This window comes from Camelina sativa, chromosome 7 (genome assembly GCF_030686135.1).
Source record: "Camelina sativa cultivar CO46 ecotype springtype chromosome 7, ASM3068613v1".
NCBI lineage: Eukaryota > Viridiplantae > Streptophyta > Magnoliopsida > Brassicales > Brassicaceae > Camelina > Camelina sativa.
In genome coordinates this window covers 31,910,579-31,927,330 of record NC_141886.1, presented here as the reverse complement: position 1 = coordinate 31,927,330, position 16,752 = coordinate 31,910,579, and the positions used below count along the sequence as shown (strand labels likewise).

Here is a 16,752-nt window from a genome sequence, read left to right as displayed (position 1 = left end):
GCTTTGAGGAAAGCATAGACTGCCTGTAACAAACAAAGTGTAGATGAAACGCACTACTGAATACAAGAAATTCTCATGAACATTTACGTATTCGTCCAACAGAATCAGTAAGCATATGAAAAGCAATAAGGGAAATATATGGAGTGCGTGTGTGAAAATTGGGAGGAACAAAAATAAATACATCACAAATCAGAGCTAGTTCGCCTTCTATTCATGATTCCATTAAACCGACCTGACCCGAATGGGTAAACTTGGCATCGCTATAGCTCCTTGTCTACAAGCTCCTGTAATCAATAACGGTCACCTCTTCCTCTGGAGCATCTAGGTCTTGGTAGCTGCACCATTTTTTCAATACATTAGTTTCTTAGAGACACTGCACTCTTGTCCATATGATTGAATTATGTTTGCTGTAAGGATGAACGCATAGAGTGAGCCACATTACCTGCGTAGCCGTCTAGGATCCTGTCGGAAGGCCGGAGACAAAAGAAAAGGAGCGGGTCCACCTCTGCCGCTACCTTCGAAAGGAGGGTTGGGTCCACTTGGGTCCCTGAACATCTGCATCGCAACTTCAGGTGGTGCTGGTACAAATGGTCCCAGTGGTCTGCCCGCATCATCAGTTAAGCATCGTTAAAAATCATTGATTAAACACAGTAGCTAGTTTACTCTGACAAAACAAGATCACGAGGGAGTAAGTAATCTTTAACCTACCCGGCACCGGGAACAGGCATCAGCATTGGTGGTGGGTTTATATCCGATAAGAAGGGAGGAACATGAACACCTGCTTGTCCACCAAATGCATCGTACCCACCTTCCCCAGGATTTCCACCATCAGGACCATCACCGTCACCTCTCTGTTGATCCTCTGACCGATCATTTCTGTCATTGCCATTGGCACGTCCGTCACGTTCTCTGCGTCCACCTCGGTCATCCCTAAGTCTGTTCTCCATACCTGGTTTACGTCTCACAGGTCCATCTCTCTGTCAAAAGTATATTTCACCGGCGTAAGTAAACTTCAAAACAAAGCTAAACAAGTGGAAAGCTAAAGATACGAACTACTCATAGGAATATCTCTCTGTCAAAAGTATATTTCACTGGCGTAAACCTCAAAACAAAGCTAAACAAGTGGATACCCAAAGATAAAGACTACTAAACATTCAATTATAGTGATAAAAAAAGATCATCTACCGGGCCAGATTGCTGAGTAGCTGGTTGTCCTCCTGGAGCATTAGGATCACTGTACATGGCACATAAATTTTTCATTACGAACCTGTGAAACGATAGTCGAGGAAATCAAGAAAAAAACCTTACATACTTTATATAGTTCTGAAAATACAGTTCTTCCCGAACTTTGGTAGTCAGCTCTGTGACAAGCTCAGTGTGTTTCAGCTTGAGATGTTTGTACACAAATTCAGCAGCATGAAACAGCTTTGTGCAACCCTTGGCCCCACAACCATATTTCCAACCATACTTCTCATCTCTAATCTTTCGGACATGTGGATCTAAAGCTTCAGTAGCCGCAGCATCTATTTTCTCTTTAGCAGCCATCACTTCCAAGGGATCTTGACCTTTCAACCTCTCCTGCCAATGAGAGTCAAATTTACTTTCACTCTCATCTCCTTTTGCATCAGAAACTTTACCTTCAGCTCTCACATGCCGCAAACCCTTAGCTTCATTTGTTTCAACCTTTCCGTAATAGTCCAGACCATGAACACGCCAAAGATATGTGACAAGTGTGTCGAGCAATTCAACACCCTCAAGGCCTTTCACAGATGTCAACCCCCTAATGATTATAACTGGACCAGTCGAACCACTATGTAACTTCTCTCTACCTGATTTTTCAGTTTCTGAACCTGATAAAAGATTCTCCTCAATTCGTTTCTCAGAGTCTAGCTTACGCACAAGTGCATGTGCTTGTTCAATGTCAGTTAGGATTCTCTTTGGATCAGAAGCGAAACTGGGTGCTTTTGGTGCAGCTGAAAGAAGGTCAGTCTCTTTAGCTCCAACCCTATCATGTCGTTTTCTTTTACCACCAGCTGATTCATCCTCAGAATTTTGCTCACTGGTCTGGCTAGATTTGTTCAATGCTGTCACTGCAGGACCTCTGGAACGGATCAAGGGAAACTGTGAGCTTTAGAGATGACAAAATGGTGATCATAATCATAAATGTGGTGTACAAGCAAAGGAAATTATCTTACAAATCTAGCGCCCCGCTCTGCAAATCAAGTAAGAAATCCTTTGCTACTTTTCGTGCAAGGTCATTCCTCCTGGAAAAAAAAAACCAAGACTGTATAATACCAAGACTACAAGAGATCAATGTATAGTATTAATATAACACCATTCAGGCACAAAAGCCCGACATAAACTGTTGCAAATGGCTCTTGAACTCACCTTTCTATGACAGAGAGTAAATTTGTTGGATGATACTTATTTTTCAACCTGGACGTGTAACATAGATACACATGTTAATAGGTTAAATTGCAGAATATACATGTTAATAGATGGAAACAGAGAGTGGAAATAACCATTCTTCTTCTTTGTGGGTGTTAAAATAGGCACGTTTCTGTGTTGTGATATACTCTGACTTGTATTCTTGATATCTGCATCATGAAAAAAGTTTACCACTGCAGCTTACGATACAACTGCTTAACCAACAAGACTAAGTTGCAGAAATAACCGCACCTGCGTTCAGCTTCAGATGGCAATATATCATCTTCCAACTCCTGGATAAATTGTTTGTATGACATCAATCCATCCCTGGATAAAGGAAATACAACGGTACGTATTATTAAACTTCCTTTCATTGAGCACCATAGGACAGTTCATAACTCCTAGTATACATTTACTAGATTATATATCTACTACCAAAAATAAACACACCATAGGAAAAAGAGAGCAAATCCCATGAAATACAAAGGGAAAAGGAACAAAGATGAAGGATCCTTAACCTTTGAGTATTTCCACTGTTGGGAGCATCACCATACCCTCCACGTCCTCCCTCCCATTCTGCCAAAAGAAATACAAAATTAAAAGGTCGATTTTGATATCACTCTCCTAAAATAGATTGCTTGTTCACAAATAGAACTGTGAATTAGTTACTCAAACTGTATCCAATCCACAGCATATAGAGAGAAAAATATGAAGCTATGACTATGAACTATGCTAGTCAAATGAACCAGAAGTCTTCAACCTATAAGAACGCCCAATGACAGTCATCTTAAATATGTCTCACAAGTGCAAAGTGGTTATACAGGTCCTCTCAACTTTAGAAATATATGAAAGAGATGTCTCACCCTGATGGCGACCCAAAAAGCGGCCGTGAGGCCTTTCATCACCATAATTAGGCCTCCCACCCATTTCACGATCATATCCTCCACCATATTCATATCCAAATCTAACATGCAAAAGAAGAATTGAGTACAGATTAGGAAAGCACGAAACCGAAGGGTATAACAATCATTGATACAAGAGGTCTGTGATGCACTTTTCTATTCTTCAGCTAAGCAACAATGCAACTTAGCCTTCTATCAAATCACAGTACCCATATGACTTTGAATTATATAGTTCAATCGGTAACAGATGAACTCTGATGTGTGATTCCAATTGAAGTGTGAGTGAGCAAGCAACGAAGATCCAAGCCTAGGGGATAAAGGATTACCTTCTATCGGGAGGCCCATAGCCACCACGAGGACTGCCACGGCGAGCATCATAGCCATTATCATCCCTCCGATAACGCTTATGAGGAGGTGAGCGGCGCATGGGAGGAGAGTGCCGCCTATCTCTGTACGGTGGCGGAGGACTCAAGCTAGGCCGTCTCTTGTAATCCCTACGAGGCGGAGGGAGAGGCGAACGGTCACGGTCACGGCGATTAGGCGGACGTTCGAGGTCTCTGTCGTCACGCCGCTCTCGTGAATCTTTCTCACGGCGTTGTGGAGGTGGCTGCTGTTCATGTTCCTGCTCTTGTTGCGGCAGAGAGGAAGAAGGCGGTGGAGGAGGTGGTGAGGAAGAGGTCGATTTCTCAGGGAGGCGGTTATCGACGGAATCAGACGGAGGAAGAGTCACATCGGCCATTACGATCGGAACCCTAAATCGGAGAATCCCAAAAGCCTCTCTCTCTCTTTTACGTTTACGGGGGTTCTACTGCTGCTGCTGTTACAGTGAACTTTATTCAGTTTGGCCTTACTCAGAGGCCCAACTTCGTTTTCATGAAAATTAAGGGTTTTATCTTCTTATATATAATTTATAATTAAAAGAGGAGTATATTTTTTAAAATGTCCAAAATGTTGATAGATATTACAGAAATTGCCATTCAATCATGGATGAAGGAGATGATTAATTAAAATTGAGAGGGGTAAATTTGATAAAAAATAATCGAAATTGGAAAACCCGACCCATGAACCCAAGGATCCGCGTGTTTCTACATTGCATAAACAGACCCGACCCATTTAGAAAACACGTGGATCCTGTTGGAAACAAAATGATGTTTCATATATTTTTCCCTCGCCTCGCCAGATTCCCTTTGAACAACTTTTTTCTTCTTTGTGCTTCTTCTCTCGAGAATCTCTCGATCACTCAGAAAAATTTGAGGGTATTTATGAAGAATCAAAAGGTTTTTCAGAACAGAGGCCAAGATGACAAAAGAAGAAAGATGAGAAGGTATTAGATTCATATTGTAGTGGTACCTAGATTCGTATTGTTTTTTTATTTTTAAAATGATAAGGCTCTCTATTCCTACAGCAAAATTCTAAACGGAACGAGAGAGATGTAGAGGAAGATAGCACGATTGACAGTTTTGGAGAAGATGATGTTCAACAATCAACATAATCATCACATGATGAGTTGTCTTCTGTTAAATAGTAGATCTACCAATTTTCTCATAGCATGTAGTGAGATGACAGCCTGATTTCTGGGAGTATACATTAGAACAGCTCAAGTCGAGTCGACTACTAGGTTGAGGTATCAAAAGTTTAAGAATGTTCTAATAGGTTTTCGGTTTTTGTGTGAATTTGCATCCGTTGATGTGAGTGAATAGTACGCATTCTTCTCAAACTCTATGTTTCTTATGTATAATACTAAAAGCAGAGCATCTTATGTGTTAGCAGGGGACTAAATCTACATATGGTTTCCAATTTTTTGGAGCAAGTTGAATATAATAACAGAAACAATTCGCAACAGTTCATAGGGTCCAATGATAGTGACACGTTTGAAGTAGAGAACAAGATGAATGGGGTTAGTCAAATTTCAGAAAATTATGTGCTCATGAATATAAAATGGGAACAAAATTCAGCTAAAGTTCATCTCACATGGCATATTATTCTATATTTATTATTATTTCATACTTAAACTTATAAATAATAAGATTAATTATGTTAATATATTTAATATCCAACAATAACATATATATATAGCCAAAAATAACATATATTACATACAAAATAAAAAATACAAGAAAGAAAAAATTAAATACATATATAACTAAATATAGAACAGAAATTATTAATTTAAACAAATTTTTTGGCCAAAACATTACTTACTATGATATGGAGGGAGTATAAGACCCTCTTGCATTATTCTATATCCAAAATTATAAAATTTAGCAGAAGAAGAATATATATTCAATATGTGGACATTCATATCTTAAAACAAATCTCAATATAGATATACAGTTTGGAGATAGAGAATCTGTAAATAATAGAGAAATATGAAAGCAGAAGCAACAAATTAGCTCTTCACAAAAAAAAAGAAAAAAGAAACAAATCAACTTCACCAGAAAAAGGCTAGAGTATACTGCATATATTTTCTGTGGGTTAGGATAGCTAGGAGCAACTATTTATAATAAATAAGATTTCTGTGGGTTATGAGTTTTTAAAAAAAAAATTCATACGTTATTGTAGTAATTGCACAATATGTAACTGTCAATTGAAGGTTGACACAATCAATTAGAAAAATCATAATGGTGGTAAGTGGGTGATTAACTTCAAAGTGAATTGCATTTAATAGTAGCAAGTAATATTGTAATTCTGGTTTTGTAATTATGATATATAAAGAAAAATAAAATAAAAATATGAAAATAAAAAATATTAAATGAAAATCAGCCAATAAAAAGAGAGTGAAACCTTATTTTTATATATATGATTTAAATATACTCCAAGGACTCAACAAAACTGTAAGTGTATTTCTGTGACAGAAGAAAGTTCGATCGACTCCCACTAAGAATTTTGAGAATCGACTCAAATCAAATCCCTAAAAAAAAAACATTTCACACTGCTACAATCCTCTTAAAATCCAATTTTGAGAAATAATTATAGACCCAAAGATGTGACGTGAAGTTGCGAGGAGCTGCCAAAGTGGGTTTCTTCTGGTTTAGGAGTAGTCTTACTTACTCGAACATGCTTGGGAGAGGTCTCACGGCCATGAATGCGTCCACCATCTGTGATACCCAATTTTGTTTTCTTAAAAAAACTCCGGATACTAAAATCTTTATTTATAGTTTGAGAAAAAAAAAAGTTTTTACCTCATCGGTAACAGCAGCTCGTGCCCTGCGGTGTCTCTCCACTATTTCTGTCAAGACTTCCGTGACTCGCTTCTTTACATCCCCTGATTGCATGTTTCCCATCTTTCTCTCCATATTCCTAAAATTATATATATATATATATATAGTACAATTTTCAAAAACCTTTCGACACAGTTTCCTTCTGCGTAGCGATCTTAATAACAAACTTATTGACTAGTGTTACCTTTCTAATGCGTTCAAGTTCAGAATCATCTTCAAGGAAGAAACTCAAATACTTGAACGGTATGTCCACCTGTGATTTCGTAGAAAAGAGATTACCAGAAAACAAGACTACGGTAAAGTTATGTTAGATTTTGGTCATGCCTACTCTACTTAATTAGTCAATTAAATAAGCTTTTTTAACTCAGATCATATATATCCTTTGTTAACTATACAGAGTAAGGGGGAAGAGTAGGCGAAACCAAGAATTTGGTACCTCGAGATTTGCTCCGAGATTTTCCTGTTCAGTCTCGGTATTTTTCCCACCACTAAGCGCACTGTTTATCTGCATAGGGAACCGCAACAAGTTTAGATATTAGAAGCAATTATCTTATTTCATTTAGAACTGGTATCTAATGCTTTGTACATTTTTGACACAAAAAGGATTCATGTGTCATCCAAACCATGCAGGACATGGACTTATAATAATAGATGGAGTTGCGAACGACATTGAAGTCGGTAAACACGTTTTATGTGAGAATAACTGTTTTTGGCAAAGGTCTAACAGCCTGGCAAATTTGTAGTAAAAAAATCAGCTAAAATAATATGGCTCGCAAATCCTTTGCAAAATTTCTTAGCAAATCTATATTAGTTATTTTTAGTAAAATTGTAACGCTGTAAGTAGTAGTATGAGTTATGTTGTTGATCAAATAATTATGAACACCAAGAATCTGATCAATTTGATTTTTATGGATATAAAGAGTAAAATAGATTTCGAACAAAGATCACTAACAATGTTGTATATATATATAAAAAAATATCTTTTGGTGGTATACCAGTGGTTTAACAAACACATTATCAAGTTAATTCTCAAACAGTAACCATTCTATAAAGCAATTGACTAAAACAATAGATTAAGGATGCTAGTTATATAACTAATGAAAAGAAAAGACAGATCTTTTAAAATGAAATAAAAAGAAAAGTGTAAGGAACCCGGAGAGAATAACAAACAACAAGGGGAAGAGAAAGTTCCCGTTTTTGGAGTCATCCGTCAAAGTCATCTTTTTTACAAGCAAGCAATATTTGCTTTATTGCATGTTGTTTTGTTTGTAAATAAGTCAGTCACACACACAACACCCCTTTTTCTCCTCCCGCATAAGATTCCTCTCTTTCTCTCTTTCTCTCTCTCTCTGCCCATCTGATTCGCTGCTGACTCACACACGACACACACCTCTCTCTCTCTCTCTCCTTCTTCGCCTCCTGTAGAAGAAAACGTTTTGTTTTGTTTTGTTTTCGTTTGATCCTCTCGTCGCGTAACTCCAAAGCTCAGGAGCCTCTCTTTAATTCTTCCGTTTCTTCATCTGGGTTTCTTTCTACTTGTGTGGGTAAGCCACTCTATTCGCGTTTTCTAGGTTTTCTGCTACTCTAATGGTCCAATTTCAATTGGGTTTCTATAAAAATCTCTCCTTTTTGCAGTTTCGTCAAATTAGTTAACTTTCCATGTTTTGATTCACGATTACGCTTGAGAAAAATCCTTAATTTGTTCCATCAGCTTGGTGTTTGGCTACGGTGTGGCTTTGTTTATGTTCCTTGCTCGTCCTAGTTTTTGGATTTCTCCTAAGATTGCGATTGGCATATAAAAGTTGCTTTTTTGTTTTTGTTTTTTTGTGTCTGATTCTTATTGTTACTCATCTATTGGTTCATAAAAACTGCAACTTGGTTCGGTGAAAGTTTTACTCTTTGTGTATAAGAGCTTTATTTGATGAAGTTATAACAGCGGGATAGGTTACTAGGGTTAAAGGAACTGGTCAGATTGCGTTGTGATTTCCAAGTAGAAATTTTGTTCTGTAACTGAAGCTAGATGCTTGCTTTTTAGGTATGTATGTATGATGGAGCTAGAAAATTGTTCCTTTTGTTTCTTAGTACTCATCTGTTAGTGGTGATTCTTCTTAGAGTTTTCTTCTCTGTATTCATACATGTATGTATAGCTAATAGCAACTATCCTGCAATACATAATTTCATTTGTTTAACTCTTGATGCAATTTGCTTAGGGTTGGTGCATTGATGCTGAGAATACAGTCTCACTGAAACTCTGCCAGTCTGTATCATATTTGATATTTCCTATCATTTTGGTAGTCCTCTTTCACTAAATCTAGTCCACTTGATAGTCTTTAAAGTATATTATCTTCTTTTGAAGCGTTTTTTGTGTTTGTTATGTGGTGGTAGTTTTTGTTAGAGTTCAGGATCACTAATAAAAATATAGCCCAAAACAAGATAACTTAAAACGCAGAATTCATTTCCCTTGGTATGAACTGATAAACCCACGCAAAGCCTATTTCGCAGGATGTATCTCACAAATAGGTCCTGAACTCAGAGTTTTCTTTTCTATATTTGAAACTATTCAAGTATTTCTTGGTCTAATTTTTGTATCATTGCATTTCTGCAGGTTGTAAATCTAATTCTGTAACTCTTTTTTTGCATGTAAGCTTGGACAATGGGTGCATCAACATCCAGAATAGATGAAGATAAAGCCTTGCAGCTATGTCGGGAAAGAAAAAAATTTGTCCAACAAGCACTTGATGGAAGATGTTTGTTAGCTGCTGCTCACGTTTCATACGTTCAGTCTCTTAAGAGTACCGGAACTGCCCTCAGGAAATTTGCTGAGACTGAAGTTCCAGTTGAATCTTCCTTGTACACGTCCACTAGTGCAACACCAGAACAACCTCTTGCCTTAATCGAGAAATCAGTTTCTCATTTGTCATACTCTCCTCCACCTGCTTCACATTCGCATTCCCATCATGACACGTATTCACCTCCTCCCTCACCTCCTAGTACCAGTCCGTTCCAGGTCAATCATATGAAATTCAGAGGGTCTTCTTCAAAAAAAGTGGAAGAGAAACCTCCGGTTTCTATTGTTGCCACTGTAACCTCATCGAGTAGTCCACAAAGCAGGTCTATGGAAAAGCTGGAACCAACCCGATTTGATGAATCTTCTACCATGCCACCTGAAGCACCTTGGGATTATTTTGGTCTTTCTCATCCAATCGACAACCAGCTTTCTTCTTCTCATGTTGGGAATGGTCATGTGTCGAGATCCGTGAAGGGAGAAGATGAAACTCCAGAGGTGGAGGTTGATGGTGAGAATTTTTCTTTTCAAGAAAGGGAAGCGTCCAGAGATTCGGATGATGATGAGTTTGATGAACCCACAAGTGATACACTTGTCAGAAGCTTTGAAAACTTCAATAGAGTGCACCGTGCTTTGCCTCAAAGAGAGGGAGTTGAAAACGAGTTCTCAGATGCTGAGAAAAGTAGAACTCCTGAGTTATCACCACCAGTGACGCCTTTAACAGCCACTCCAGTGAACAAAACACCACACAAGGGAGATCACACCGAGAACAAGCTTCCTCCCAGGGACTTCTTGTCAAGCATGAGAGAGATAGAGTTGCTCTTTGTTAAAGCTTCAGAGACTGGAAAAGAGGTTCCTAGGATGCTTGAAGCCAATAAGTTGCATTTCCGTCCAATAGTTCCGTCAAAAGAAAGTAATAATTCTCATTTCTTGAAGACTTACTTGCCCGTATATGCATGAGCAAATTCCACCTTAGTTAATCTAATGTTTCTCTGCATCTAGATTGTTTTGTGATGAGTATTTAAAGAAAAATGACATATCTCTGCTTTTTTGCAGATGGCTCCGGTGCATCATCACTGTTCAAAACCTGTCTCTCTTGTGGGGACGATCCCAAAGATGTACCCGAAGGTAATTACACTTAGTTACATTTTGGGTCAATTGTTGCAGATTGTATGGAGTGTTTACAGGTTAAGTAATATGTGCAGAGCCTGCTCAGAACTCGGTGAAATACTTGACCTGGCATAGGACTGACTCTTCACGATCCTCGTCTTCTCGGAATCCTCTCGGAGGAATGAATTCTGATGATGTGGAAGAGCTCAATAGCAATATCTTTGAAAATATTTGCATGATTGCTGGAAGCCATGCCTCAACGCTAGACAGACTATATGCATGGGAGCGGAAGCTCTATGATGAAGTTAAGGTACTTCATAGTGCCTTAAATATATATATTTTTTTTTTTAAAAACAAGATTTTGCAGTGAGAGTATTTAATAAGTTTTCTTAACTTCTTCCGGTTTTCAGGGGAGTCAGACTGTGCGGAGAGAGTATGACGAAAAGTGCAGAATTTTGAGAGAACTTGAATCAGAAGGTAAAGGTTCACAAAGAACAGACAAGACACGTGCAGTTGTGAAAGACCTTCACTCCAGAATCAGAGTGGCGATTCACAGGATCGACTCCATATCAAGACGGATTGAAGAACTCCGTGACAAAGAGCTCCAGCCTCAACTTGAGGAACTCATTGAAGGGTATGTGTTTAAGTCACTGTCTCCAGTATACTCAATTCCTTTGATTTCATTTTCACCTGAACATTATTTCTTGGATGTGATTAGGTTAAGTCGTATGTGGGAAGTGATGTTCGAATGCCACAAGGTTCAGTTTCAGTTAATCAAAGCGTGTTACAGAGGCGGAAACATTAAGCTCAACATGCAGTCGGAGGTGCACAGACAAGTAACATCTCACCTTGAAGATGAACTCAGCGCGTTGGCCTCAAGCTTCACCAAGTGGATCACAGGCCAGAAATCATATATTAAAGCGATAAATGAGTGGCTGGTGAAATGTGTCGCCTTAACACAAAAATCCTCCAAACGAAAAAGGCGTGGTGCGCCACAGCTGCAACTGAGAAACTATGGTCCTCCCATTTATGCAACCTGTGACATCTGGCTAGAAAAACTCGAAGAATTGCCTACCAAAGAGGTTTCGAGCTCCATTAAAGCACTTGCATCTGATGTGGCCAGGTTCTTGCCACGTCAGGAAAAGAATCGCACCAAGAAACATCGGTCTGGTGAGAACAAAAACGATCTGACAGCTCACATGTTGCCAGATGAGGCAGTGGAGGATCGAGGTCCGGGATTTGATCGGTTTAGGACAAGCTTGGAAGGATTCGTTGGACAACTCAACCAGTTTGCAGAATCATCAGTGAACATGTATGAGGAACTTAAGAAAGGAATCCACGATGCCAAGAACAACTACGAGCACTTGAAGAAGGCTTATGCACAAGGAAAATGATTTTTTGGTTTCTTGGAGAAATGGAATTTTGTCATGTTAAAAATTTTGGAGGGAAAATTGGGTTTGGCATTTGTAAATGCAAAAGGGATTATATAAAAAGATTTCTTCAAGCATGGATATGGAAGATAATTGTGACAGAGGTTGTGCTTTGTGGGCATATGAAAATAAATACAATTTTTAGTTTGTCCAATCACTGAAAACATATAATAAATCTAGTCAATAACAGAAATATTAAATATATTAAACATATAATACATCTAGTCAATATTTTTCTATAAAGTTAAAAGATTTATAATTATAGCTTAACTTTTTTTTCAAGTTGGAATATTTATAATTTTTATTTTAATCGGTTTAAAGATGTGATTCAACTAAAATATCGAATTAAACTTTAAAATTGGGACCATGTTAAGTGAAAATTTATCCTTTGATAGTTTCTCATCATTTTGAGTTTCTTCTTAATATATTTATGGACCACTAATATAAACCCAAGTATCCTACGTGAGAATCTTCACACAATTTCAATATTGTCCTTCAGAAATTGAAAATTTATAACATATGCGAGAAAAAAAATTTAGTTTCTTTTTTGGTTTATTATATGAATAATGTGATGATTCAATATTTCAAAGAAATAAAATCAAACTAAAGAAAGGTGAAAACAACATATAATGATTAAAAATTAATTAGAAGTATGTTCTTCCATGATCGTTATATATATATATATATATATATATTTGGAAGTATATAAACAATTAGTGATTTCATCCATTCTTGGATTGGATTTGGGTTGGTTCTGATCCCCTTACATCACTTCATAAACCAATATCCGGATAACTATGTCATAGTAGTATATACTAGATTTGCCCCTACATTTAGCATACTGCCAACTTCAAATGCCTTCCTTGCATGCTTTCTCAGACAAGAAACAACTTGGTGAGTTTGCATAGGTAGGATTTTGCTGGACAAAATGGTGATTTGAGAATTCATTCACAAGGTTGCTAGTGGAAGATTCGCAAGGATAAATACTTTGCAACAACGAATTTAATTTTGTTGTTATTTTTTTAAAACTCAACTCACCTTCTCTTTCTATAGCTCCGAATATAATTTATTTTCTAGGAATTTTTATTAGAATTCTCAATCTTCATTGGATCTACCAAAGTTCCTGACATGTTGATCTAATGATCTTGACAGCTATAAACATATCATTTTCGGATGACAAATATATATAATAAGATAATGTCATTTTTATACACTAATAATCTCTTTTGACTCTTTCCATATAGTTAAGCTTCGTGTTATGTCTCAAAACCCGAAACTACTACTCCTTTGAAATTTATGTACCGTACAAAAAGAAGTTATCATCAACTTCAAATAAACTAAAAGATCAAATTGGAAATTTTCCTCATTTTGAATATATACCCCCATCCAATCACATCAAATTCACAACATTATATGTTTTCTCATACAAAAATAAAACAAAAAAAAATCACAACAGTTTAAAAAAAAAATTCCTAAAAATCCGAAAGTAACAAAATATCACAACTTGAACATCATCATCATCACCAAAGATCAAAGTCATGAGTGCATTTTCTGGAGACAATCCTCGACGGCGGCGTCAACTTATCAACCGTGACATCACACACAACTTTAACGAACATAGTCCAAGTCTTAAGAGAACCAACCTTAATCTCCACAGGAGCTTTAACCTTCAATCTAAACGGCAACGTTTCTTTACTCACCTCGTTACGCATCTCTTTCCTCATACCACTAGTCAACTGTATCTTAGACGACCCACTCAACCTCAACTTAACGACCGTCACATTCTTCGCCGGCTGATAAAACGCCGGCAAAACACCGTTACACAGATCAACGCCCTTGTAATGCACACCCACTGAGCTCCCTTTCTCGTGGTAATAAACCCCGATCTTTCCGTTACCGTTACGCGATCTAACGGTAACGTTAAACCGGGGAGAGATCAGGGAGGAGGAGTTGAGATTGATGCCGGAGACTGAGAAGCCTTCGACGGAGTATTTGGGAGCTTCGGGACGGTAGACTAGGTAGAGGACAGCGAAGGAGAGTCCGGCGAGGACGGCGAGGGTGAAAACGACGGCGAGAAATGAGCAGAAGCAGCATCTGCAGTTGCTTCGGTTTGGTTTTTTACGGGAGAGGTATTGGAGGCGGTGTGCGTTTTCCGGCGGCGGGATACGGTAAATCTGATCTTTAGGGACTTGGATTACGTATGTAGATGGTGGTGCTGCTGGTTTTCTTGGAAACTCGCCGGAGCTGAAGTTGCCGGAGAATTGTCCGCTTTCTGGTGGTGAATCGGCGGGGTAGACTCGTTCAGCCATTTTTTTTTTTTTTTGGAGATGATTAAGACTGATGAGAGATTAAAAAACAAATGTGAGATTAGTGAAAGTGAAGAAGTGTTTAAATGTGAATTAACGCTAATAAATATAAAGGTGGGGAGATAACGCGTTACTAGAGAAAGAACGCGGCAATATGAAATCTACTGATTTTTAATGGTTTTTTTTTTGGATTATTTTAAATGTTTTGTATTATTAATTAAAATCAAATTGGCAATATATCAAGGCGTTATTTAGTGTTGATTTTTTTGTCTAAATAGACAAGGGACAATGCCTCCTTTAGGACCTACGTATCTATGTATAATATATAAAAATGAAGAAAGTATTCTCTAATATGGAATTAAATATAGAGATTTTTTTTGAATGGTACACAGGTTTGCAGGCCAGATTATTAAGGTTAAAGTATCTTACAAAATGGGGAAAACGAAGTATTAAATAGTAGTATATAATATAATGACTATTTTTTTAAATATACGTCACTTTTTTTTTTACATTTTTATATAGAAATCTACACTATTTTTTTTTTTTTTTGAAATGAGAAAATCAGGTGTTTTTACATAATTAAGCAAAGCAAAATTACAGTTAAAAGATTGGAACATTGGTCATCTCAATTATTGAGAAAAAAAAAATAATAATAACTCATGACGTTTGACTTAGTTATCGTTATAATTAACTAAGATAAGGTTGAAAAATATATATAGAATGGAAGATTACGTGCGTACGAGTAAGATAAGAAGCACAAGTTAAAAGAAAAATAAAGTTTGTAATGATGACTGACGGATGGGTTACAGCTAAGAGGGAGAAAAGCAAACACGGTTTGTGTAAGTGTTAAACCGCGGAAGTCCCAACTCCAAATGATACATCCGTTTACACAAAGTGTGATATTAGATAGACATTCAAATTGAGTTAACCTCCAAAATTACCAAATCCATTTATGAACATGTCTTTCAACAACATGCATAAATAAATTCTGAATATTAATTTGTCGGTTATATGTCCAATAGCATTTTTGAAAAAAAGAGTAGTACCTTTAAATATCGAAAAAACAAGTTTTCTAAAAAAGTTCCAAAAGTTCAATTGTTGGGTTTAGAAACATTCATAGACCAAATATTTGATACACTTTTAGAATTCTAGAATTCTGGTAGTAGTCGTGGTTCTTTTGCACATTCAAAATACGTTCTTATGATAAAGATTATATCATACCTGTACTCGTATTAATCAAAACCATCACCTAAGAGGCTAGCTAGGGTAAACACATTTCATATTGATTCCGTACAGACAATTATTCTCAGGGGAAAATATGCAATTCAGATACAAAATATTTTTTAGAATCTTATAATTACATTATTAATTGTCTAATAATTGTATGCGGATATCACGAAGTAATAAGACTGTCATATTGTGTGTGGAGTGCACGTTAGGCGGCAATATCACAACAACAGTTTTTATTATATAGAATTATAGATATAGTTTTTTTTTTACACTTCAACTACTTAAGAACAAATTAATTCTATCTTTTTTAACTAACTTCCAAAGATTTGTTTAAAATATATATATATATATATATTATTAGTTGAATGGTTTGAACATTCACTTCCAAAGTATTAAGAAAAAAGGGTAATATGTTTCCATAAACTAGGATACTGATATATTTTGTATACACTGAATTCAAATGAATATCAACCAAATATAGAAGATTATACGAGTGTCATATAATCAAAGGTCAAATACAGAAATGGTCAATACAGTTTTGGTTTAGATTGACCATTGCTCCGGGGAAAAAAAACACATGACAGTGGTTAAAAAAAAAAAAAAAAAAAAAACAAGACAGTGGTTCAACCTAATTGTGTGAGAAAAATGGCACCAAACTAACTAAAAGAAACAATTTATCACACATCACACACGCTATCTTGTATCATGATCATTCATATATAAGAGAAATTTTCAAAATGTGGACAAACCAAAAAGAAAATTTCAACATCTATCATCATCGATTAAGAAAAAAAGAAAATGAGTAGAAGAAATTGCACATACCTTGAAAATAAAGGAGCTCTAAAGATTTGTCTTCCTTCTTTTTTTCCTCACAATGATGCTGAGGTCTCGCAGAGAAAAATGAGAGGAGGAGACAAGAAACGCCGCACTTGACCCTTTCGTTTCTAATATTCAATAAATATGCATGTCTTTCAATTAATATTGCTACTAAAATATAAAATAGAGAGTTCATGCTTTACCATTTAAGCAAGTTGGAAGTGCATTGACCAATTCGTAAACATAATACTGTATATAATACTTCATGTTAAGTGTTCACGTTGTACATGTATCAATGGGCCTGTGGAGTGAAAGGGCCAGTTGATCTGGGGATAACAGTCGGTACCAGAATTATCCTTTGCAAAGTTGATCAAGTAGTTTTTAAAAATTTTATTTTTTAGTTTAGATTTAAGCTTTAATTTTCATTGGTTTGGAGTAATAAAACAGACGTGTTTCTCTCTTTTTTTGAAGAAATTGTTTAAAATGAAGTAGCTAAATATGTAAATGAAGTAAAACTTGCAAAAA

At 36.6% G+C, this 16,752-nt stretch overlaps 4 protein-coding genes across 8 annotated transcripts; 1 reads left to right on the top strand and 3 right to left on the bottom strand.

Moving 5' to 3' along the window:
• Positions 1-40: 40 nt before the first annotated feature.
• On the bottom strand, positions 41-4,563 carry LOC104703529 (serrate RNA effector molecule). Its single transcript, XM_010419554.2, has 12 exons — positions 3,656-4,563; positions 3,291-3,391; positions 2,946-3,003; positions 2,680-2,754; positions 2,523-2,597; positions 2,389-2,436; positions 2,196-2,264; positions 1,313-2,101; positions 1,186-1,234; positions 709-977; positions 443-601; positions 41-335 (listed from the first exon to the last, which is right to left on the bottom strand). The coding sequence occupies exons 1-12, from the start codon at positions 4,066-4,068 to the stop codon at positions 275-277; spliced, it is 2,166 nt and encodes a 721-aa protein (XP_010417856.2). The 5' UTR covers positions 4,069-4,563; the 3' UTR covers positions 41-274.
• A 1,536-nt stretch (positions 4,564-6,099) lies between these two features.
• Positions 6,100-7,125, bottom strand: LOC104703528 (tryptophan--tRNA ligase, cytoplasmic-like). The gene is made up of 4 exons (XM_087459909.1): positions 6,987-7,125; positions 6,735-6,803; positions 6,512-6,629; positions 6,100-6,427 (listed from the first exon to the last, which is right to left on the bottom strand). The coding sequence occupies exons 1-3, from the start codon at positions 7,059-7,061 to the stop codon at positions 6,513-6,515; spliced, it is 261 nt and encodes an 86-aa protein (XP_087316035.1). The 5' UTR covers positions 7,062-7,125; the 3' UTR covers positions 6,100-6,427; position 6,512.
• A 546-nt stretch (positions 7,126-7,671) lies between these two features.
• Positions 7,672-12,029, top strand: LOC104703527 (nitrate regulatory gene2 protein-like). 5 transcript variants are annotated; one of them, XM_087459907.1, is made up of 8 exons: positions 7,918-8,094; positions 8,761-8,841; positions 8,936-9,070; positions 9,156-10,248; positions 10,392-10,463; positions 10,541-10,755; positions 10,856-11,079; positions 11,164-12,029. In XM_087459907.1, exons 4-8 carry the CDS (start codon positions 9,204-9,206, stop codon positions 11,837-11,839), a joined length of 2,232 nt encoding a protein of 743 aa, XP_087316033.1. In that variant the 5' UTR covers positions 7,918-8,094; positions 8,761-8,841; positions 8,936-9,070; positions 9,156-9,203; the 3' UTR covers positions 11,840-12,029. The 5 variants fall into 5 exon arrangements, with proteins under 5 accessions (XP_087316030.1, XP_087316031.1, XP_087316032.1 ...); XM_087459905.1 differs by lacking the exon at positions 8,936-9,070 and having other exon boundaries at positions 7,744-8,094; positions 9,196-10,248; XM_087459908.1 differs by lacking the exon at positions 8,936-9,070 and having other exon boundaries at positions 7,807-8,094.
• A 1,196-nt stretch (positions 12,030-13,225) lies between these two features.
• LOC104703524 (NDR1/HIN1-like protein 13) lies at positions 13,226-16,399 on the bottom strand. The gene is made up of 2 exons (XM_010419550.3): positions 16,234-16,399; positions 13,226-14,212 (listed from the first exon to the last, which is right to left on the bottom strand). Exon 2 carries the CDS (start codon positions 14,182-14,184, stop codon positions 13,396-13,398), a length of 789 nt encoding a protein of 262 aa, XP_010417852.2. The 5' UTR covers positions 14,185-14,212; positions 16,234-16,399; the 3' UTR covers positions 13,226-13,395.
• Between the last annotated feature and the right edge of the window lie 353 nt (positions 16,400-16,752).

Bases quoted from the DNA above. Each gene is read 5' to 3' on its own strand.
- LOC104703529 (XM_010419554.2), bottom strand. From the start codon at position 4,068: ATGGCCGATGTGACTCTTCCTCCGTCTGATTCCGTCGATAACCGCCTC. The intron at 3,392-3,655 runs GTAATCCTTTAT...TTTGCATGTTAG, and splicing joins TATGGGCCTCCCGATAGAAG to ATTTGGATATGAATATGGTG. The intron at 2,437-2,522 runs GTTATTTCCACT...TTACACGTCCAG, and splicing joins ACCCACAAAGAAGAAGAATG to GTTGAAAAATAAGTATCATC.
- LOC104703528 (XM_087459909.1), bottom strand. From the start codon at position 7,061: ATGCAGATAAACAGTGCGCTTAGTGGTGGGAAAAATACCGAGACTGAA. The intron at 6,804-6,986 runs GTACCAAATTCT...ACGAAATCACAG, and splicing joins ATCTCGGAGCAAATCTCGAG to GTGGACATACCGTTCAAGTA. The intron at 6,630-6,734 runs GTAACACTAGTC...ATATAATTTTAG, and splicing joins AACTTGAACGCATTAGAAAG to GAATATGGAGAGAAAGATGG.
- LOC104703527 (XM_087459904.1), top strand. From the start codon at position 9,204: ATGGGTGCATCAACATCCAGAATAGATGAAGATAAAGCCTTGCAGCTA. The intron at 10,249-10,391 runs GTAATAATTCTC...GCTTTTTTGCAG, and splicing joins AATAGTTCCGTCAAAAGAAA to ATGGCTCCGGTGCATCATCA. The intron at 10,756-10,855 runs GTACTTCATAGT...TCCGGTTTTCAG, and splicing joins AGCTCTATGATGAAGTTAAG to GGGAGTCAGACTGTGCGGAG.
- LOC104703524 (XM_010419550.3), bottom strand. From the start codon at position 14,184: ATGGCTGAACGAGTCTACCCCGCCGATTCACCACCAGAAAGCGGACAA.